The sequence below is a fragment of the Pleurodeles waltl genome, chromosome 4_1 (genome assembly GCF_031143425.1).
Source record: "Pleurodeles waltl isolate 20211129_DDA chromosome 4_1, aPleWal1.hap1.20221129, whole genome shotgun sequence".
Lineage (NCBI taxonomy): Eukaryota > Metazoa > Chordata > Amphibia > Caudata > Salamandridae > Pleurodeles > Pleurodeles waltl.
The window spans coordinates 420682344-420706066 of NC_090442.1; the positions used below are offsets into that span (position 1 = coordinate 420682344).

A 23723-nucleotide genomic window follows, 5' to 3' on the forward strand; every position below is an offset into this window, starting at 1 on the left:
TAGTCTGGGATGAGCGGAGCAGGTCCACTCTTCCTTCCCACAGAGCAGGGTAGGTTTCAAGCAGCCGGGCAGTGTTCTGTGGAACAAGTCAGGCCTCAAGTAGCAGGACAGTCCTCTGGGGAACAAGGCAAGCCTCGAGTAGCAGGACAGTCCTCTGGTAGCTTCAGGGCACTCCTCTGAGGATCAAGACAGGCCTCAAGCTGCAGGGCACTCCTCTGGGGGACAAAGTAGGCTCTAACAAGAAGGGCAGTCCTCTGAAGAACAAGGCAGTCCTTCCTTTGTAATGTCCGCAGGTTCAGGAATATACTGAACTGAAAAGTTGCTTTGAGGTTCTAATATTTATACCTGTTGCCAGCCTTTGATGTGAGGAAATCTTTTAGGATAACCCCACATCTGGTTCCGGGAAGTCCCTTTCTTCACCTCCCAAGGCTCCAAGACATCTGGGGTGACAAAATACTAGTGTCAAGTTCCTTTATGTGTGCGCTGGAGGCAGCCCTTTGAAATGTAAATGAGGCAGGGGACAGCCTGTCCCTAGCAATCCAGGCCTGATGGCTCATCCTGCCAACACTTATTGGTAACCCAATGTTATTCTATTGGAGAGGTAGGCCTTACAGTAGTGAAAAATGAATGTAGGAGTTTTTAACTACCATGACATGTCAAACTTAAAAACACATGGCCTACTTTTTAAATACAATGCACCGATCACTGTGGGCATTTTAGAGCCTTACTTATGGGTGACTATTATGTATTAAAAAGGAAGGTTCAGTCTGGCGAGAGATTTATATTACTAGGAGACAATAACAGTTTAGAAGTGCCCTATAGGCTTCAATAGCAGGCCTGAGGCACGTTTTACAGTGCTACTACTATGGGTAGCACAATGAGTGCTGCAGTAGCATTTAATTTACAGGCCCTGGGTACATTTAGTACCACTTTACTCGGGACTCACACATGACAATCAGGTATTTGTCAATTTACCATGTTTTAAGAAGAGAACACAAGCACTTTAGCACCGGTTAGCAGAGTTAAAGTGCACCGAGTCCTGATAACAAGAAAAACAAATTCAGAAACCAGGATGGGTGAAAGCAAGACATTTAGGATTGACCCTGCAGAGAGGGGCAAGTCCAACAATGGAGATTAAGGGAACAGGTTTCCCTAAGGGTAACAAATCGTATGTAGAGAACTAGAGAAAAAAATGCTGCAAATGCACTGATACACTACACTTATCCATTCAGAAGGGCTCATCAGTTACAGTTTTAATTTTGTAAATGTTTAGGCTTGTGAGAACTCATGGAAAGCTTGACAGTCAGTGGTTCCCAGAATTGCTACTGAAATTCTTTGTGAAATCCTAGTGTGCAGAGAACATGTTCATAGCCTGATCTTTTTCCCTGGTAAAGATACGATCAGAATCAATTGAAGAGAGCCCCACCTATTTCTTCAGAGACTGTGTCCAAGTTGATAACTATTCTAGGATCTTGCCATGACAAGCATTGCCATAGCCTCTTCTCCAAGAAAGCTATGCAAGTACATCTGAGGATTCCGTGAGAAGGTGTGTGCTGCTGTCCATCACCCACCACTCTCCTAAGCCAACCGTATAATCCCTTCACAAATGCAGTTCATGGAGAGAGCAAAACTGGGAATATAGTCCATTAATGCCGTGTCCCAAGGGTAGCTGACTTGCTAGACACTAGGGTGCTAATAAGCTGGGAGATGAGAGGAGTATCTGAGGGCAAGTTCTGATGTTTCTCTCACAACGTGGCCATTGCTAATCCACTTGCCTGTTTGCCATATCATGGGACAGTGAGCTAATTGATTCTGAGGATCGTACCCAGTGGTCTCTACCTTTGGGCCATGCTAGTTCTCTCAGTGGGTGCCCTGAAATAAGAGTAAAAGCTGGGTAGCTTCATTTTGATATGCAAAACTAAGTGCTTTAGAGAATTCGGTGAAAGAAATCAAATGTGAAAATGTGTAAGTTTCCTTCACACTGCCCTCAAGTAGTTTTCAACAGTGCTAAAAATACCCTGTATGCCCTATTGCTCCCTACATCCTTTGTAACTTTTCATGACCACTTGCCTGCAAGTACAGTTAGGAATCATACAAAAGCCCGACTTATTCCCCAGGCACCACATACTGCCAGCCCAGTCTTAGTTGACAGTTTGGACTGAGAAGATTCTAGAAGGCCTTTCTCAATCTGTATCGGTGCACTACTACTTTACAAAGCAGCTATGAATAAGTGAATCATGAGGGGCAGGCCTCTGGATCTTGAAGAGGGAATAGTCTTGATCCTGTGCAGGGACTTGTTGTCCCAGGGGACTTAGGACTTGTAAGCACTCAGCTCAGGTTCTTAAATTGCCTCTGGGCCATGTACAGTGTTGTGCTCCCCACTCCAATCCATGAACCTTGTGCAGCTGCTTCACACCCCTACACTCTCAACTGGGCCCTATGTAGGAAGTACATATTCCAGAGGAACTTGGACCTGAAAGCATTTGGTTCCCATCCCAATTCTAGCTAGTGGAGGGGCTTACATGTATAAATCTAGTGTACAAATGTTCATGCATACATTTTCCTGGGGCTGGGCACAGCGTGGGCACACCTGCAGGCTTGTCAAAGGTTCTAGGAGTCTGTGATCACCTTCCCTTCTTCAACCAGGATACAGATGTCCTTTAGTGCCTCTGTAGTTCCCTTCACTTGGATGATGAAACATAAGGTGCCATTGCCACTAGGGCAGGGCCAAAATAAAAAAGGAGGATATTAAAGTTTCAACTAATGAAGACTTTTTAAAAAAGCAGATGGGTTCCCTAAACAAACACTTTGCCAGTACAGACACATCTCTAAAGGCCTGGGCTATTGGTGGACCATGTCTTTTACCTTCTTAAATGGGTGTTTTGCCTTATCTGCTTGCACATGTTGACATGCACATGAGTTTCTGTTATGTACTTTTCCAGTCACACGTACAGAGCCACTCCAGAGTGTTTTCACCTCAAGATACCAAAGTTAGCTTAGTAAGCATGAGAAAATATTTATAAAACCTTTGTATTTTTATGTCTCAAGAATGTTATGTATTAATAATACACATACAGAAAAAGCCCCCGGCTGTGAGCCAAATGGACTATAGGTGTGTGACGTTGTCTGTTGTTTACTGAGGACAAGATATTATGGGGGTCATTCTGACTCCCGCCGGCCGCGGTAACCGCGGTGCCGGCGGGAGCCACCAGAATACCGCTGCGCGGTCAGAAGACCGCCGCGGTTATTCTGTGTTTCCCGCTGGGCGGGCGTGCGACCGCCAGAAGGCCGCCCGCCCGCCCAGCGGGAAACCCCTTTCCACGATGATGCCGGCTCCGAATGGAGCCGGCGGAGTGGAAAGGGTGCGACGGGTGCAGTTGCACCCATCGCGAATTTCAGTGTCTGCTATGCAGACACTGAAATTCTCAGTGGGGCCCTGTTACGGGGGCCCCTGCAGGGCCCATGCCATTGTCATGGGCACTGCAGGGGCCCCAGGGCCCCACGACACCCCATACCGCCATCCTGTTCCTGGCGGCCAAAGCCGCCAGGAACAGGATGGCGGTATGGGGGTCGGAATCCCCATGGCGGCGCAGCAAGCTGCGCCGCCATGGAGGATTCCCCAGGGCAGCGGAAAACCGGCGGTACACCGCCGGTTTTCCGTTTCTGACCGCGGAGGTCAGAATGCCCTTGGGAGCACCGCCAGCCTGTTGGCGGTGCTCCCGCGGTCCCCGGCCCTGGCGGTCCATGACCGCCAGGGTCGGAATGACCGCCTAAGTCTCCATTAGCAAAACGAAAAATTAAATCTTGCTACAAAAACCACAACGTGGTCATATTTAAACATTTGAGCCTTTTTCTTGGTGTAATTTGATGACTGTTCACACGTGTTTGGGACAGGGAACCCTACGAGTGGTCTATAGAATGCGCACACACACAGAGTACATTTATCACTCACATAGGGGGTCATTATGACCCTGGCGGAAGGCGGAGAAGCGGCGGTAAGACCGCCAACAGGCTGGCGTTCTTTTTTTTTGTATTATGACCATGGCGGTTACCGCCATGGTCATCCGCCGGTTCTCCGTTCCGCCCACAAGGGCGGAGACGACCGCCGGGCTGGAGACCTGGGTCTCCAGCCCAGCGGCCATGACTATACCACCGGCGGTATTTGGATCCGGCTTACCACCGTGGATTTCCTGCGGTAGGAACCGCCATGAAATCCATGGCGGTAAGCACTATCAGTGCCAGGGAATTCCTTCCCTGGCACTGATAGGGGTCTCCCTCACCCCCACCCCGACTCTGACTCCCTCCCCTACACCCCCATCACCCCTGCCACCCCCCAAAGGTGGCAGGGCCCCCCTCCCCACCCCGACCCCCAACATCACAGAACACACACACACACGACATGCACGCAGGCACCACCAACACACACACGCACACACACCGACATACATGCCTACATCCACACACACAGTCAGACACGCACACCCATATACAAAAATACACGCACACATCCATACAGACATACACGCACTCATTCCCAAAACACGCAACACCCCCTCAAGCATACACGCACTCACACACCCCCTCTACATTCACAGACGCACACCCCCATGCACCCACACAACACCCCCCCACCCCCCTCCCCTAACGGACGATCGACTTACCTGTTCCGTCGATCCCCCGGGAGCCATGGGGGCTGCTCCGCCGACACCACACTGCCAACAGAACACTGCCGCGCCGAATCAGAGGATGTGATTCGCTGGGCGGTGTTCTGTTGGCGTGGAGGTGGAGCTTCCCCGCCGCCTGCCAGTATGGCTGTTGGCGGCTCTCCGCCCGAAAAAGGACAGAGAGCAACCAACAGTCATAATACGCCGAGCGGCAAACCGCCACTACTGGCGGTCTTCCGCACGGCGGTCCCTCGGCGGTCTTGGAAAAAGCCCGCCGAGGTTGTAGTGGCCACCATAGTCTGGTTTGAGATCACAATACCTCATAGCCTCCATATGTTCAGCACTGATTATACCGCCGAATATAGACACCAACCATATCTTGACATACTAATATCAAGGGACAAAATATGGAAAGGTAGGTGCAATTAGGGAAGTATGGATTGACTTTTCATGACTTCACATCTATGTACCTTCAAGATATATGTATCACGTAGGTACATATATATGGAGTTAGGTATAGAAAATCTAAGCCTACTTACCTGCCAATGTTTTATTTTCAGTATTCTGTCCTCTATATTATGAGCCTTTAATATTCAGGGCACACACCTTCAGCATTCGGGTAATTTAGGTAATGATTCTTCATTAAGCCATTGACCCTCCTCTGCACTTGTCTCTTTTGTTATGGGTTGCAATTGGAACTGAGAGAGAATGTCTGCTTTGGATTGGCTGGCTTTAATTTCTAAATACTTTAAAGGCAGCCTGCAAGATCCCCTGGGCTATTAAGCTTAATTACATTGGAACTGTTGATTACCTTTCTATATCAAGGCAACTCTTAGGAAAGCGGTCAACCGTCTGAGGGCTTATTAATTCGGGTAGCTCTTCATTTATGTTGGTTGCAAAGTAGTTCTCATGTCTACTGGGTTGATACTATTATGACATCTTTATTGTATCGGACTACAGGGCAATATATCATTGCTATCAATTATTATAGTGACTATTTTGGTGATGGATTTTACTTTATTTGATTCTGCTATATGAGCATGCTGGAGATTTTGCGCCCCACTACTATTATTATTATGATGGGCAACTTTAATGCCATATTAGGGTTTAGGATCCATTCTGTGGCTGGTGATTTAAGCGCCAAGAGTATTTATGGAGTATCAGAAGATGGCAGCATCTGGAACCTGGGCCACATCTTTCGGTGGGGGTGATGTGTGACAGCCCCTTCTGGTCCCTTTCCCAATTTCCTGTTCATAATGTTGTCCAATTTACACTTTGTAATAAGCGATTGTTTTATATGTAGCGTGTACTGTTTACCAATTGATACGTTTTCTATAATAATTTATGTTGTGTTATTGGGTCATTTAAGTTCCTTTGATGTCAGTTTCATTCAATGCCTCTTGTTCTACATTAACCTTGACAAATATCCTGAAGCAGCAGGCAATTCGATGCAGGCCTTGCTACGATTATATGGGCGCAACTGCAGGAGGATCTTTGATGGCCAATCTAAAAAGAAGACATATTTGTATCCTGTTTTTCTTCAAATAAACCCCACCTGGAATATGTTAAACTGATGATACCTTCTATCAAGTTGTTCCTCACAAATAAATGGACCGTGCAGCCTGAATCACACATGTGCAGGAGTTAACAATATTATAATCATAATCTTCTGATTTATTTAATCGCTCCCCTGGCCCATCGTGCTTGTGCCCGCCGACAGGTGCCATAGGAGCCGCCCATAGGCACTGAGAGGAAACCACAAGGAGCTGATATGTTGACGGAGGATGGGAGGATTAGCAAGTATTGACAAGACCATCGTATCTGCCTTGGTCGGTTAGGATCCTTTGGGAGGAAGTGGAAGAAGAAGAAGGAGCTGTATACCGGTGAATACTTGGTCCTGGGGGCTGGAGGACGAAAGTCTGCTACGTTGCAACTGTGTTTCGATCTGTGGGGAGCAAGAGCGAGATGCTCATGACAGGGAAGTGTGGCTGGTCATGTCTTTGAGTACACTTTCTCCTGAGGTGATCTATATGGAGGTGGTTTCCTCCTGGGTTTTACACGTAGGATGGAGCCGTAGGCGTGAGCCTCCTCCCAGGCTCCTGCCAGCCTTAGACTTCGAGACTCGGGCTTAAAGCATTGAGCATCTGAACTGCTCATGACTTTCAACAGCCGTGGCCTGTCCTTTAGGGCGGAGGGGCCACGCCCCCCTCCTTTTGACCCTCGTGAAGAGTGCCTGTTAGGCTGAGCAAAGGTCAGCCTGTCAGACACTCTTCAATTTCAGATCAGGCAGCCATGAGCAAGACATGAGAGATTTGCTCAGACTACTGGATGCCTGAGCTCAACTTTGCTGGGCTGAAGAGGTCACAGCTCCTACGGGCGTGACCTCCTCAGCTCAGCAAAGGTGCCTCGAGACCCTTCCCCTTAGTGACGAGGGGAAGCGTCACCCATTGACTTCGACCTTGGCGCTTCAGGTTTAAGCCCTGAAGCGCCAAGCCGAGTGTCAATCAGTGACACCTTTCACAGAGTGGGGTGGGGTCAGCAGTCTCACTCACCCCATCCCACTCCGTGACGAGGCTGGGACTGCTGCCTTCCCTCATTGGCTGACCTAATGGCCAGCCAATGAGGGAAGGCAGCAATCCCAACCCTCATGGGACCTCCGAGGCAGAGCTGAAGGTAAGTGTGTGTGTTTTTTTTAAATGAATGTTTGGTGTGTGCATGTATGTTTGAATATTTGATGAGTGTTGTGAATGGATGTGCGTGTCTGAATGAATGAGTGTGAGCATGCTTCCTGCCCACCTTCCCTCCCTCCTAAAATACTTTCAGTTGCTTTGTGACCCTTGTGGAAACCCCTGATGAGATTCTGTGACTTTGATACTGTGCCAACCAGGCCAACCGTGTGTACAGTGGCATCTACAGTGGGGATATCGGAGAGAGAGGTTGAAGGGGCACAGCAGGGGAAGCAATAGTGAAATAATAGCCACCTGTATGTCTGTGTATCTCTGAGCCCTGGAAAAATCCAGAAAACCTGTGGATGGAGGCGGCAGCATAGGCTAGTAACCTAAGGGGAGGCAAGTAGTGTGGCATTTATTTTATCTATTGCATTTCATTCCCATTTTTTCTGTTGTGGTGTATGGTTATCTCTGTCTCTACTTCCAAATCTCTCTACTCTTCCGGAACGCAGCGGTGTGGATGCCCTGACATACTTTCTTTCATGGATAACATGGTGAAGTGTAAGATGCTTGGGTGTCACTCTAGTGGGTCAAGACACCCAACAACCTTTGAGGGCTTTCTGAATCGAGCAGTGGAGGTAATTTCGAAGGAGATTGATTAACAGGGAGACGCTTATCATTGACTCTGGAATCATCCATAATTACCCAGCACCCATCTTCTGCTCCTCTTGTCCCTGATTTAGCACCATTGAAAGCCCATCTGCCTGGCTCATCCAATTCTAATTCCTGATTAAAACCTATAGGGAACCCTTTGCCATGGGTAACCTGTGATCACACGTTGGTTGAACCTCCTGCTTCTACCCCAGGGCCTGCTCCTAAACAGCAACAAACAAACAGATAGTACGGAAGCCTCAGGACCCCCCAGCTTCATCAAAATAGAATGTGCCCCATGCGACATCCTTTAACCTGGCAGGCCTAACAGATTTGATTTGTGCCAAATTCAATGTGCTTCTGACTGAGAGCCTTAAACCCCTGACTGTCACCTGGATGCTATCAACTCTGCCCTTGTGAAGCTGGCCACTAATTCATAGATTTTGGCAACAGACCATGACACTGAGCACACTATTGTTTTCCAGTGCTGCAACAATGCAGACTTTTCAAGATGCTAGAGAGCAGGGATTTTAGGGAGACCACCCGGTTCAAATGGTCAATGTCCATTTTCAGCACTAGAAGTGCAAGGGGCCATTATCAAGACTCATTAAGCAATTGGGCATGTGGGACACTAAATGGTCCTCTCCTTGGATTTGGCCATGTTACAACATTGCAGCTTCCACCAGAATGCGCCCCTCATGTTATTGTGCTGGAATCTGACCCACCTCTCTACCTCGAAAACAGAAGAAGAGAAGGACCTAAAGAAAAAGGTTTCCCATCTGCTAAACTGAATGCAAGATATTATGAGGATTTATTTGGTGAGGTCATTTTGATAAGAAGGGCAGAATGGGTGGGTTATGGCCAAAAGAAAGGCAAAGGTGATCGTGTAGTGGTGAATTTCAGGAATCCAGCAATTGTGAAAGGTTTGCTGTGACATCTAAATTACCTTATTTCATTGTCTGGCAGAATTTATGCACATCTTCAGGCTATTTTTACAAAACTCAAGACCTGTACCAGAAACTCTATCCAGGGCACCTAAGGCCATTCATTATCATGTCCAACTATGAATCGTTTTACTCCTTTGGATGGTATTACATATATTGATTCCCTTAGGAACCATAAAATAGGTCATGGTACCACTTACGAGGTATCAGGGTGGACCAGTCCACCTAAAGGCCCCATACGTTGTGTTAACCCCATTATTACAAGGGGAAGACTGTGGGGGACTCCAAATTCTATCCTGAAATAATGCCAGGCTCAGATCGAACTTATTTAATACAGGCTGATTAAATTTCATTTTGGGTTATGATATAGGGGGTCATGCCGGGGACGGAGGAAGCACCGCCAACAGGCTGGCGGTGCTTCAGGGGCAATTCTGACCGCGGCGGTAAAGCCGCGGTCAGAAAAGGGAAACCGCCTGTTTCCCGCCGGTTTTCCCCTGCCCCAGGGAATCCTCCATGGCGGCGGTGATTCCGTCCCCCTTCCCGCCAGCCTGTTCCTGGCGGTTTACACCGCCAGGAAGAGGCTGGCGGGAACGGGTGTCGTGGGGCCCCTGGGGGCCCCTGCAGTGCCCATGCCACTGGCAAAGCAGACACTGAAAATCACGACGGGTGCCACTGCACCCGTCGCACACCAGCAACTCCGCCGGCTCCATTCGGAGCCGCCTTCATCGTTGCTGGGGCTTTCCCGCTGGGCGGGCGGGCGGGCGGCCTTTTGGCGGTCGCCCGCCTGCCCAGCGGAAAAGTCAAAATGACCGCCGCGGTCATTTGACCGCGGTACGGTCTTTTGGCGGTCTCGCCCGCCGGGGTCGGAATGACCCCCATAGTGTGATGACAGGAAATGTGAAAGCTTGAAAATTTTGCAATTGCTGCGTCATCCTGGTGCCTCACTTTCAATCACCAACAGGGAGAGCAAAAGGAGGGTTGGCAGTGCTTATTTCAGTGAACGTAATTGGTGCAAAGATTATAGTGTGTAAAGCACTCCCTGGTATCAAATGTTGCACTTTGTATTTTCTAGTTGTTGTGATTTTTACTGATGAATTATTATTACAGTTTTTTTGATGACAGACTCATAGAGGTCATGGAGCAATCTGACTTTTTAACTAAGTTTGTGGAAGATCTTGTCCCACAAATGATGATTATATGGGTGGGGGATTTCAACATTACATCATGTAAATTCATGGAACAAGGGGTATATGGCCTGACATATCTGATCCAGGAGGAATTTTTACATTTTAACCATTCCTCATACGTGGATGCACTCAACAAGTTAATTCTAAAAGAGTACTTTTGCAATGGCGCAGGAAATTGATTCCTCTGGCTTTTAGCTAATACCCACATACAAAGGCCATAGTACTTCTAATATAATTGATTTTATTCTAATAAATATAGGTTTGTTACCCATGAATGTAGAATTCAAGGTAATTGCCCACTGTTGGAGTGATCATAATACATTGCGTATGGCCATGCATTTTGATTTGATTATAAGACATGACCCCTCCTCTAATAGATCCATCACTTTTTTGAGTAATAAAGTTATGTCCACCAGGACTATGTAGACTCATACTCTTTTTTTAGTAAATTGATTGCAGGCAATACCCGTGCCTTTAAAGCCTGCTTGTTGCCTGAAAAGGATGTGAGTACTATTATGGAATGCTTTCCTTTCCTGTGTCAGAGTATCGTGGGAATGCTGGCCCCCAAAAAAGGAACAAATGCTTTTCATCCTTGTAGATGGTTTGACAAGGCGTGCTCAGAAGGCTACAATTACCTGATAAAAGCTTTGAAAGCCTACCCAAGGTGTGCTGTTGATGTGAGGAGAGCTTGGCAGGCATATAAAATAATCTTAGAAGCCAGGAAGGAGGAAATTAGACATAAGGCTTAGGTTGATTTGATAGAAGCAGGGAATGGAAGGAACAGTAGGAGCTTTTAGCAGTTGTGGTCAGGCCTTTGTTTTTAATTATGAGGAATGCAACCTCGTCTGTCACATTGGCGTGAACAGTTGGGAGGATCACTTTAGAACAGTGTTTCATGCTGCTGCAGGAAACATGTTATTCGATGAGGGTGTACCCTTCGATATGGATATGGCATCTGCCTGTTCTCTTAGTCAATCAATCTCAGGGAGGGAACAGATGCCTATAGCAAGTCCGCCTCCCGGAAAGCCTCTGGACCTGATAAGGTCCCATCTGATATTTTTAAGGCTAATGTGGATTTATGGGGGCCTTTGTTGACAAATATGTTTTGTCCAGTAATAACTGACCCACTCCCGTACACCTGGAAAGGGGCAATCATCATCCCCATATCAAAAAAGGGAGCTAGAAATTGTCCCTCTTGTTACCGTGCCATGTCTTTACTTGATACCTTCTCTAACATATTGGGCCGTGATTTATTGTCTAGAGGGGTAGAGGATAATAACATAATTTCAGATGTTTAATTTGTTTTTTTTCGGGATATGGGGACGACCAAACAGTGTCTTTATTTGTATCTGATCTTAGGGAAGTATATGAATGTTAGGTGAAGTGCCATTTCTACGGCCTTTATGGACCTCTTCTGTGCCTTTGACACTGTAAACCGTGTAAAACTATGGGACTTATTAATGTCCCTGGAGGTTGAACAAGTGTAGATTGATCTACTGTTTCGCTTGCACTGAAACTGTAAAATTATGTGTTTGGAATTGGGTTATTGTGTGGGAACCAAACACTCCACTATAGCACTTGACTCTCACAGGGTAGCGAGATGGAGCAGTCTAAGGCCTACTCAAGGAATGGGGTGTGGGCTAGGACTCACCAATCATTGGCACACCATAATAACACTCAATAAATGATTGTCCGGTCTGTACTTTTTCTTTAGAAAAGGAGAAGTACATTTATTACACACATACTACTAAATACTATGCAGTAATTTACAAATATACATTGGTAGATTGAACATACCATAGCTAGCACTGTACAACCACTGGTGACCCCCTAGAGGGGTCACACAAACATGCCAAGTGTGTTCAACCAGTCATGGTGTAATAAGGATATTACTTTGGCATGAATCATTGTTGTAATTGCAATAATGATGGATCAATAAAACATATGCAATCATCATGTAAACCCAATAAAAACCTTCATCATAGATAAACTTGGTGCTTGTGCATTCTTTCATACACTTGATATTGGACTGTAATGGTCAGAACAGCATTGAAATGTACCCATAAAAGCAGACCCTAGAGGTCATAACCACATGAATGCAATAGGGGGAAAAACAATGGAGTGTAATTATATATTCAACCCCCACAGGCCGCAGTGCACACATTTTCAGGCTTTCCAGGCCTCCTAAAATGTTAATACACACTAGGCCTCCAGAAGGCAAACTACCCTTAGCTGTCAAGCAAAGGTTCCAGCTGTGAGAGAGCTTAAAAATGCCCTGAATAGTGAGAAAGGTATGGTTTTGGGGTCCCCTCAACCTGGGTGGGGATCAAGAAGATGACCTGGACAGAAAGGGCACATCGTGCTGAACTGTTGTTGGTGGTCCTAATGTCCTAGGACCACCACAGGTGAAGTTATGGACGATAATGCATATTGCAAGGCATTATAGGGTGAGTTTGGCTAGTGCAGTAAATATTAGAACATCGGCTCTCCCACTGCCGGGAAGAGCGGCACTGAGGTTTTTCCAATGCTTTCTCTTTTAATGTGGCCTCGTGCCGCTATGCCATTCTGTCAGATTTTTTTTTATTTTTTGAATGGGGGCTCCAGTGCTGGTTGGTGTTGGAGAGCACCACAGTGAGCCCACCCCACCTGCGCTCACTGGCTCCCAGCACAGCCCGCACTCCCGTGTGCAGCCGTCGTAGCCAGCAATCGTTTTGTTGTGGTGGTCGTCTCCCATTCCCCCCAGAAATGGCACGGGAAGCTGGGAGTGTGGGCCACATGGGGGAGGTGTGGCAGCACTCCCCTGGTCCTCAATGAATTGCCACGGGCACAGGGATGGGGTTCTGGGCCCCTTCTGCCTCCGGCCAGGGGAGCACAGTGGTGCTCCCACCACCCTGGGGATTCTGGGGAAGCATAATGGAGAGTACTCAGGGGTCAGGGATGGGGTCCCAGCCCCCTCCACCATAAGTCTGTCTGGGGGCTGGGGCCCCCGGGTGAGATACGAGTACGGGAAGGGGCCCTCACACACACCCTTTCCCCCAACAGGACGAGGATCTCCTTCTTGCCCCATCCCTCGGGCCCTGGTCCAACCCAGGGGAAAAATGATGAAATTGCAGAGGAGCCCCACATGCTCTGAGGGAGGATATTAGGTCAAAGGTTGCCAAACTTTAAAATGCCATAATGCTGGCCCAGTTGGGCCTATTTGCACGGTCCTGGGCTCATTTTACTCCTGGTGGTTATCTCTATTCGCCAGCGGCAGTTACAATAACCCTCCTCATCTCCAGAGTGGTGCATTCCTGCAAAAGCTGGTTCTCCTGGCTCCCTGCGCCCATTCTCCTTTGTGGTTTTGTTGATGGGTGCAGAAAAGTCCAGGACTTCCCCCAACTGGTCCTCAGGGGAGGTAAGGGGGCCAACCTTACTGGCCCTTGGGGAGACCCACTGGTCCTGGGGTCAACTGGACAGAGTCCTGGGTCCTGAACTGGGGTCAGGCGTTTCCTCCTTCCAGTTCTCCATGGCAGTCCTAGGATCCAGCAGGGAAGAAGGTTGAAAATCTGCAGGGAAGAAGAAACTTTTCCCCTTGTGCAAGAGTCTATAAAGGAGGAGAGGGAGGTTCCAGAAGACAGGGACCCCTAACCAGTCCTGGGGTGCCACATCACCTCTCCACCCCATCCCAACCCTCCTGCACCGCATGTTGGGACAATCCAAAATGGCATCATCAAAGAGCCACTGGCGACATCAGTTCCTGGGGTCTCAACTTCACCCCTCGCTGACATCACTGCCAGGGACCTGCACACTAGAATTTGAAAAGTGGACCCCTCAGTGGTTTGGCTCCAGTTGTCTGTGCACTCTCCTTTGTTCCAGGGGCTTGGGTAGGCCTATATCTGGTGCAGTGTGACAGCTGGGTGATTGATACAGAGCATTCCGCCCACACCTTTCCTCCTCAGGAGCAACAGGAAGTAGTGCTAATTGCTCCTTTTGTGTGGGGCGGTCTTTGTTCCTGCTGCTGGAGAGAATGTAATTACTGGACACAGCAGGGTGACAACAGGCCTGGAATCTGATCCTGAGCTGAGCCAAGGGAATATAAAAACTCTGAATGACCCACAAGATGTACAGTTATCATTTTGGAAGTGGCAAATTTGATTTTCCTGCACAGGTTATACTTTAGTTCAAGACGTCAATGGTCTCCCTAGGCCAAGGAGAAGGGAAAATACACTCTAGGGCAGTTCCCTCCCCAGGTGTTTAATGGAGCGTCACTATGGTTAAAACAGTAAAGCACACTGACTTTTCAATGATAGTGTACAATTCCCTTATGAGGCCTTTCCAAGGTGAATACCCATACCTACAGAGTCCCCATTCAGCCCAACTACCTGGGTGCTGTTAACAGGCTGTGCATGATTGTGGTCTCCCACACACAGCCTGCACACCTGTGCCCACGCATGTGCACATGTGTTCCCCTGTACCCAGCCAAGTGCTCCTTAAGCCTTGCTGCATCATAGCAGCCTTACCTTAAAAGGCAGGTACTGGCGGTAAACACACGCAGTCGGTTTACCATGTGATCACTGTGGGTTAGACACCGGTAATGAGGCTCATCCACAGTAAAAAGTCCAAAAACTGGGTGATCAAAAAAGCAAAAAATATCCAGGCATACTGCTGGAGCAGAACTCAGTGGGACTTGTTAAGGTAATTGGAAGATGAATAAGCATAGATTGATCTTAGTCACTGGCATTGGGATACCCTTGTGAAGCGGTGTTACTCCAAAGACGGAGATTGTACCTCATGTATTAAATCTTTTTGAGGAGTCCAGAAAGGATGTATTTTGGCCCCTTTCTCCTTTTACTTTATAATCATGGCCTGGATGACTACGACTTGTGGCAGGGATATGATCCAGAGTGGAGCGCAAGCTATCCTAGTCCTCATACGCAGTCTATGCGTCCTTATTGCAACAACAGCAAATGGGCTGCAGATTTTGTTGGATGGGTTTTCCTCCCTTATGAGCTAGCTTGACCTGTCCAAGTCTTATACTATGGTTTCAGGATATAGAAAAACTAAGCTCAATATAAATGCAAAAAGTACTTCATTGATCAACAGGGTTAAAATGTTTAACTATTTGGGTATCGACTTTGATGAGGAGCTAAAGTGGTCCTATCTACTTAACGTCAGGATTATTCAGTTTCAGAGAGCTGTTGATGCAGCCTTTAGATCTATCTCTGAACTCCAACATAGACCTATGAAGGAACTTGTGCACATTTATAAGTCAAAATGGTCTGCAATGACCTTATACTAATTCTCTTTCACTTTAGAGAATTGAAGATAGCTTTCTGCATACATTGCTGACAGCACCAAGGGCAATAGTGAACATAATCCATCATGTGGAATTTGAAATGAACTACTCAGAGGATTTGATTAAATTGTGGCATAAAATCTGGCACAATTTGGAGTCAGGATTATCAAAAGCCCTGGTTGGTCCATGATAATGTACTCTGAATTCTGTGTTTGTTATGTTTCAACCATACTTTCTCTGACATGGGCGTTTCCCAGTATTATGATAACCCTGGGGGCTTAGTTATTGTTTTTAATGAAACTCTAAAAAAACGTATTCAACATATAAAATTAGGATGAATAATTTAAAGGTAGAATCTTTGAGGGAAGTGGTTACACATTCGTTCCTATGTGTCTCCGCCAGGCCAGAACAGTATCTGACTTTTATCAAAAATCTTCAATACAGGTTTTATCTTACCCTTTTTAGATGCTGTACCTTGCGCTTTTTAATAGCTTTCCCAATACAGGGCAGATGGTTTGATTTACTCCCCATATGCTACATTGATTTACCTCAATCTCAAAGCACAAGCTACTTTATGTTATGTTTCACAATTTACAGTGTTCCACGCAGACGTTTTTTGGTACCTCATATGCGCATGGCTAACATTAGACAACATCATTCTGCCTTGGTATAGCTACAGAAATGAACCTCCCCAATGTATGTTATGCTGTTTTAAGCTTAATTAAAACTGCACTTATCATAAGAAAACGCTATTGGACCTCTGTAATGCTATAATTCTATGTCTCTTTTATTATTTTGTAATAATTTAGTATATGCTTTTAATTTATTTATTTGTATTCTGCTTTTATGGCCTCAAGCCGAATAAAGTATTTGATGATGGTAACTGTTAGATCTGACAGCCTTCCGGCGGTGTTCCCTCCAACTTTTTGCCTACCTTCTTCAGTTTTCTGACCTCGTTTTTGCTGGCTTTAGGACTCTTTGCACTTTACTACTGCTAACCAGTGCTAAACTGCTTGTGCTCTCTCCTTTAAACATGGTAACATTGGTTTATCCCAATTAGCATATTTAATTTACTTATACATCCCTAGTAAAGTGGTACTACATGTACCCAGGGCCTGTAAATTAAATGCTACTAGTGGGCCTGCAGCACTGATTGTGCCATCCACTTACATTGCCCTATAAACCATGTCTCAGGCCACTCAGAGTCTGTATGTGCAGTTTTGCACTGCCATATCGACCTGGCAAAATAACCCTTTTGCCAAGCCCAAACCTCCCCTTTTTACACATATAGGTCACCCATAATGTAGGCCCTAGACAACGCAAAGGGCAGGTTGCAATATATTTAGAAGGCAGGACACGTACTTCTAAGTTTTACATGTTCTAGTAGTGAAAAACTCCCAAAGTCATTTTCCACCTCTCATAGTTCATCTCTCAGAACGAAAATGTTGGGATTACCTAATCACACTTTATATGTGTAATTCACAATCAGGAAGATATAAATCTTTGAGTTTTGTGTCTCTGGAATCACAATTTAAAATCACAACTTATGAAGAAGTTGGATTTTAGGTTCTAATTCTAAAAATGCCACTTTTAGAAAGTTTGCATTTTCTTACTTTAGCCATTTGGTGTCTGCTATCTGTCTCTGATCACTTGTCTGGGGTAGGTGACAGCGGGCATTGTGTATTCCTTCTAGAAAGCCACACAGTGGGAGCTTAGGTGTGGCTTGATGGGCCATCCTGACAGTATGAGAGGGAAGGACTGGCCACAGCCTCACTTATAGCTGTATAGGCTGTGTCCTGTCCCCACACAAAGGGCTACATAACCCCTTGTAGTGAGTCTGGAGCCAAGAAGGGTAGGACCTCTGTGCACTTCAAAGACATGTCTTTGAAGTCTCTGCCACCTCAAATGCCCAACTCCGTATAAGGATTAGATATTTGACAGCACCAAGAGTGCATACTTCTCTCTGGACCTGTGAAGACTCTGCCAGATAGATAAACTGCTGTGCTGCTGAAGGACTGCCACTCTGCTGGACTCCTTCTTTGCTGGGTCCTGCCTTGCTGTGCTTCCCTACTGCCTCCTGCTCTCTCTTGCTTGGGTGGGAAGGACTGGACCTGCATTACTTAAACTCTTAGTCACTCTAAGGGCTAGCTGGTTGGTCTCCTGATCTGAAGTCTCAGGGACATAAAAGACTCCCAACCTCCCTCCTTCTGCACCTGGACTCTGCCATCTGTGAACCTGCCCTGCCAAGTAGTGCCACCCAAGGCCTGAACCCTTGGAAGTGGGCCTAAGGTCTTTGCTCCAGCTAAACTGATGCATCCATTGCTGCGGTATCAGAACCAACACATTGCCGCTCTCGCATGGAGCAGAAACGGTGCATCACCACTACTGTGTAGGCCGGAGTCGGCCCAACCAGACTTGCATCGCCGCTGCACCTCGCGTCTTGTGACAGCCTCATCACTTTCAGATATGCCACTGAAACATTTTTCCCGGTGCAAGGATCAGTAAATGACTTATTTCAACGTTGGCCTTTTGGCTACCATTGTAAGCTTGTCATAGAAGCATGAATACAAAAACATAAATGATCACTTTTGCCTGTTCCTGTACAATCTTTTTCTACATCCGTTTTCTTTTCCAGTATTTTTTTTTGTTGGGTTATTGGGAGTGAAGGTATGAATTTGGCTCACATTACAGAAACAGAATGCTTTGGGTTTTGCTTTTGATGACTGTGTTGAAGTCTAATTTTAGAAAACTCCTGCTACTATGTGACATTTTAAACTATGCCCTTTTTGGAAGGTACACAAGCGTCATATACCCGAACCCAAAATCTGTATTATGTTAAAAATGTGCTGCTTTCTTTAATGTCCTTAGTTTTCAAATGTTGCATTACCATATGAGATAAAAGACAATGATCAGGCAATCACATGTCTATTTTAATCCTTACTGGGAGGTAACACACATAACCAAGACTCACATTGCAACACAGGCATTTAATGGGTCATAACAGATATATATTTAGTGTAGTGAAAACTTACAAAATGTTTAAGACGAGTGATTGTCTCATCCTATGACTGTAATTCTGTAAATCCTACAATAGATAAATCTAATGCTCCTCTTCGTTTCTGCAGGGGCGCATTTTCCGAAGTTGTTCTGGCTCAAGAGAGGTCCAGCGGGAAGTTATTTGCAGTGAAATGTATTCCTAAGAAAGCCCTTAAGGGAAAAGAAAGCAGCATTGAGAATGAAATTGCAGTTCTCCGGCGGTAAGTCCTTGGCATATTACTCTGTTACTAAGCGATGGAGCATACTGTTAGAACAAAAACCCACACTCCATGCCAGATTTCCGATTAACCATTGGTAATGTAATGGGTTTCATTTAGATTTATTGAACTTGAATATATGTTTTGTTGTTATGTTGAAAGTCTGGCTTGGATTCGGCCGTACTGGACCTAAGAAGAACACCCGTGTGCTTAAACCTTTCTGGAACTGACCGTCAATGAGATGAAAGGCTTATAAGGGGTGCAAGGGTGCTGACAATCCGTGCTGTTCCTATTTCACGTCTTCATGTTCACATATGGGCATGGTGTGACATTTGCATGGGGTTTTGGGGATATGTTGTATGACCATGTATGACTGTAATGCATTTGATTTACTGCCAAATGCACATTAGGAGATTTCTGCGGGGTTGGGGTGAGTCTGTTTTATCGGGTTATGCATTCTCCTCCTTTATTGGTAATACAATCTTTGAATATCTTTCTGTTTACTCTTAAAAAACATTCACTCACTAATGGTACCGGGAATGGATCTGCGTGAGCCGCCTGGGACGGCCAAAAGATAAAAGAGAAAACCGAGCTCACAAATGAGAAGAACACACACCAGGCAGTTTCACTGTTCAAACACACTGCTGAAATGAGTTTTACATTTGAAAGAAACACACCGCATTGAGCAAACAATAGTCTTTAAAAAAACCAATGTAAACATTTTGGAGCAGCTGTTGCTGTTTTACTACGTGGTGTCCGCCTCCTGCCTGGTGAGGTCCGGCGGCCTTAGGTGAGTGAAGGGGAACTGAAATATAAGGGACAGGTAGGCAAGCATTACTGAGGCCCAAGGGAGACACATTTTCAGCATGTTTGTCTACACTTGTGCATGCAGAGTGCAGTGGCACCAGGGCCCACTAGCCTGAAGGGCCTTTGGGCCTCACTGAAGATGTGTTTTACTACTTACAAGGGGAGCATGAGGCCGTCTTGGTTGCATGGCAGTCACACCGGTGATCTAGTCTTCCTTCTAGCACATTTCATCTAAGACCCACACAGTGTCTAACCCCGAACATGGGGGTAATAGCAATTGTTTGCCTTTGGATCTTAATGCACTTGCAGGATAGCACTGAACCAGGCACTGTTTCAAATATCCTGAGGCATTGCCATAATGTAGCTTATGTGTGAGAGAGAGCTCATTAAACACCATACACGCCGTGACAAGAAATCAGTGTGAAGGAGAAATAGGTAGCGCTGTACTTCTTCAAACAGTGATCACTGCCAATTAACAACAGTTCTGTGTTTGAGGCACTTAGGCTCAATTAACTACTATTCTTACAATTCTGAATTACCACAAACACTCCAGCCACCTTGGCCATGTCTATAAGATTATTTGTGAGCCATATCACAATCTGACCACCATTAGCGTAGATCTAGAAATGAAGCATCAATTTTGAAAGAAACTCATCAGGGTGGTGCATGTGCTTAATAAACAAAATAGGGGACAGAAATAATCTGCAGCGCAGCAGACATAACAACTTGGCTGATATTTTCCATAGTACCACCCTAGATCTACTTACATACTGGAAGGATTGAAACCAGTTTTGACATATTCCATATAACACAACTATTTTTTCCATTCTTTCAAAGTGCTTTGGGTGTCAAATGAGGTTGAGAAGTCCAACAAGATCAATAAAGTAGAATACCCAGAGTCAACGGTAATAAAGGTGGGCAATTGAATATCAATCCAATGCATCGGTTCTTTTACCTGGAAAAAGACCAGACTGTTTAACCCTAAGGGTGCCATTAGACTCCCCATGCTCCTTAAATGCTAAAGACACAAGTTTTTGTATGACTTTGAGTAACCAGGGAATATTTGTGATTGGGTGGTAATTCTTTGGCTCAAACACCTCTAATCCTGGCTTCTTAACAAAAAGTGTCGTCTGAATCTTTTTTAACTGTGCTGGTTTCCTCATTAAAGGAGGGGTTTACAGTATCTCTTACAAAAAAAGCCACCATCTCAAGATATTAATTTACAATTTTAGATGGGCAAGGATCACTCTTACACTGAGTTGGTTTCAGATATTACTTGATTGCAATGGTGTTCTCTAGGGAAATCTCCCAAAAAGAGAAGAAAATAACATCATATGTGTCAATCATTGTGGCCCATCACCCTCTTATATGCCTGCTGAAGATGGAATAGTCTTTAATTGCCTCGACTTTGTCTATAAAATACTTCTGTACTTCATCATATCAGTTAACAAGAAATTCCTAAAGCTTGTTAAGATCTTATGGGAGGTAAATTCTTTCAGTAAAGGGTGAATTTGAGGCTTCAATTATATCTTCTGCAAAGTATTGCTTCTTTGACTTCCGAATTGCTACTTTTCATGACTTTCTAACACACTTAAGCTTGAGTATATGGTCCTCACTAACCATACTTTGTTTCTAGACCCATTTGGTCATGGGCGGTCAAGCTCTTGGAAGTACAACATAATATTCATGCCTCTCTTACATTCAGAATGCCATACCCCCCAATCTCTCATGCCACTCTTATGGAGGCCTGCTCTGGTAAGCCACTAGGTCATCTGAACTACTGTCTGCATCTGAGATGCTTGTTACCTTTTATCAAGTGTTAGCAAGCATATTTGGCTCATTCACCTGTATACCATCCTATATCAGACACATCAAAGTTTTCCTATTCTTCTTTCCTTTTAACCCCACTGTTGTAATATTGATATTGTTTTCAGTTCCTTTTCTTTCCAGAATCCCCCTTTATCTGCTCTCTCCCCTTCCAACTTTGGAATGTTCAGAAGTATCTCTTCAGAACATTCTAAAGCGATGTTAGATTATGAAGTTAGCTGCGATGAGCCTGAATCAATGTTGGTTTTGACAGTATACTTCTCATGCCGATTATTTATTACAACACCCACTCTCTACAACGTCTGCTGCTTTAGAAATACACTAGTTGGATGTACAACCTCCACACACTGCCTTCCATGTAGGATCTTCTGTAAGCATCCAAGTTCCCACCTGACCGTCAGGTCTAAGTCAGGTGATACACCCCATAGCAGCTTGAAAGAGGACGGGCTGGAGTGAAATGTATCCTTTCTCTAGAAATCAGAAAGCTGAGCTGCATTGACTAGTTGGGTTTCTGCCCTATACCACCACCAGCATAATTCAGCACATTCTTGGGAAAATTAAGTGTTTGGAAGCATTTGAGTCTAATTTTACCCAATGAAACCTGGTGCACAAGAGAAATAGAAGGATGATAGCCTCTAAAAAGCACCACAATCTTTAAGAAAGCTAACATAATTCATGTAAGCACTCAATTTGTCCAGAATGATTGATCAGTTTAATGTGTGATCAATTATTAGCCACTTCCTTTCTTGTTCCTTTTATTTAATTTTGTTAATTTATTGTAGATTGGGCTAAATGTACAGAAAACATTTAGAAAATGTCAAAGATTCTCAGATTTGTTAATAATTGTGTCCCCATACATGGCATTGGAGGGGGGCTGGTTCTTGCGTTATTTGCCATGGCCACAGTATCTCTGGGTGGAATGGTCAGATTTCCCTTTTCACATGTTTAGTCTTTCAAAAGGTGTTTTTTAAAGATAGTTTTGCCTTTCAAACGATTTCATTCTTTTGAAACCTTTGATCATTTGACACTCTATTTGAACTTTTGTACAAATGTTCCACTGAAAATATCAGACAACTGATCATTAACCACATGTTTGGCTACCACTGTTTCACTAGGTGTTCATTGTTTGGCTATGTTAGCTCTGTTTTGCAGACATTCATCCGTGGCGCTGCACTCCTAAATAGTCTCTTGAACTGGTCTGGATAAATCTGTTTCTCATTAACATAAACTCAGATGGTACAAAGTATGGAGGTTGGGCCTCAGTGTAATTATATAAAAGAAGATATTTGTTGATATGTGAAAAACTCAAAATCAATTCAGGCAGTATTGCACCTCCTTTAATTATTCATTGGTGAAAGTGTTAAGATATTGATAACTACCTCTCAACCAGGATTACCAAGATCTGAGAGAATATTAGTTGCCGTCACCCTGGTTTTGTCCAGAAAGCTCAGCAATAGTGTCAATTAAAAAACCTTATTTATGGTTCTGTTTGCAGCAACTGCCATTGAATTCCATTTCAATATTTCTTACCAATGTTTGATGAATCCAATAATTATTTCCTTGTCTCAGTCAATATTTCCAGATTTATAGATAGGACATTGGGAAATCTTTAATTCTTATGTACACTTCACCCAATCACACGTCTTCAATTTCAGGAGAAAGCAATGGAATGTGAAAGGAATTACTTTCTTAACTCACACCACTGGTGTCACACAGGGTGCACTACTGAGAATGACGTGCTTCAGGTGGACTACAGTTGTCTTCAAATGTTTAATGGTGGGAGTACATGTATACTGCAGCTCCTGATCCTTTCATGTACTTTATATCCGACCTTGATTCATTTGAAAGATTAAGTAAGCTTCCATGGGATTTGTGGATTATTGACTGACTTTCTGCCGGCTTGGCTTCAAATCAAATCAAATCAAATTGTGTTTATAAACCGCAGCTACTCACCTGTAAGGGTCACAATGAGGTGTGGGGGGGGTGGGGTTTGTCCTCTGAGCTTCAGATGAAGAGCAAGGTTTTGAGGTACTTCCTGAACAGATGCAGCGATGGTGACTGCCTGAGGTGCAGGCGAAGGATCTTCCACCAGTCGCGGTCTTCCGCATGTGAGGTACAGTGGCTAGTACATGTTGAGCGGAGGTCTGGTGGGGGAGTAGAAGGTGATGAGGTGGTTGTGGTAGGGGGGGCCCTAGGTCATGGAGGGCCTTATATGCGTGTATGAGGAGTTTTAAGTTAATCCTTTTCTCAATAGGAAGCCAGTGGAGGTTTTTAGGTAATTGGAGATGTGTTTGTGGTGAGAAATGTCCATGATGAGCCTGGCGGAAATGTTTTGGAGGTGCTGTAGTTTCTTCAGGTTATTTGCCATAGTTGAGTCTGCTGGTAACCAGGGCATGGGTCACGGTTCTGCGGTAGCCCTTTGGGATCCGTTTGTAGATCTTC

At 45.2% G+C, this 23723-nt stretch overlaps 1 protein-coding gene across 1 annotated transcript in view; it reads left to right on the plus strand.

Moving 5' to 3' along the window:
• Window positions 1-23723, plus strand: part of CAMK1D (calcium/calmodulin dependent protein kinase ID) — a 1292386-nt gene that overhangs the window by 406573 nt on the left and 862090 nt on the right. The window contains exon 2 of the mRNA XM_069228669.1: window positions 18519-18650. Coding sequence (XP_069084770.1) covers window positions 18519-18650 — 132 coding nt within the window. The remainder of the gene's footprint in view (window positions 1-18518; window positions 18651-23723) is intronic.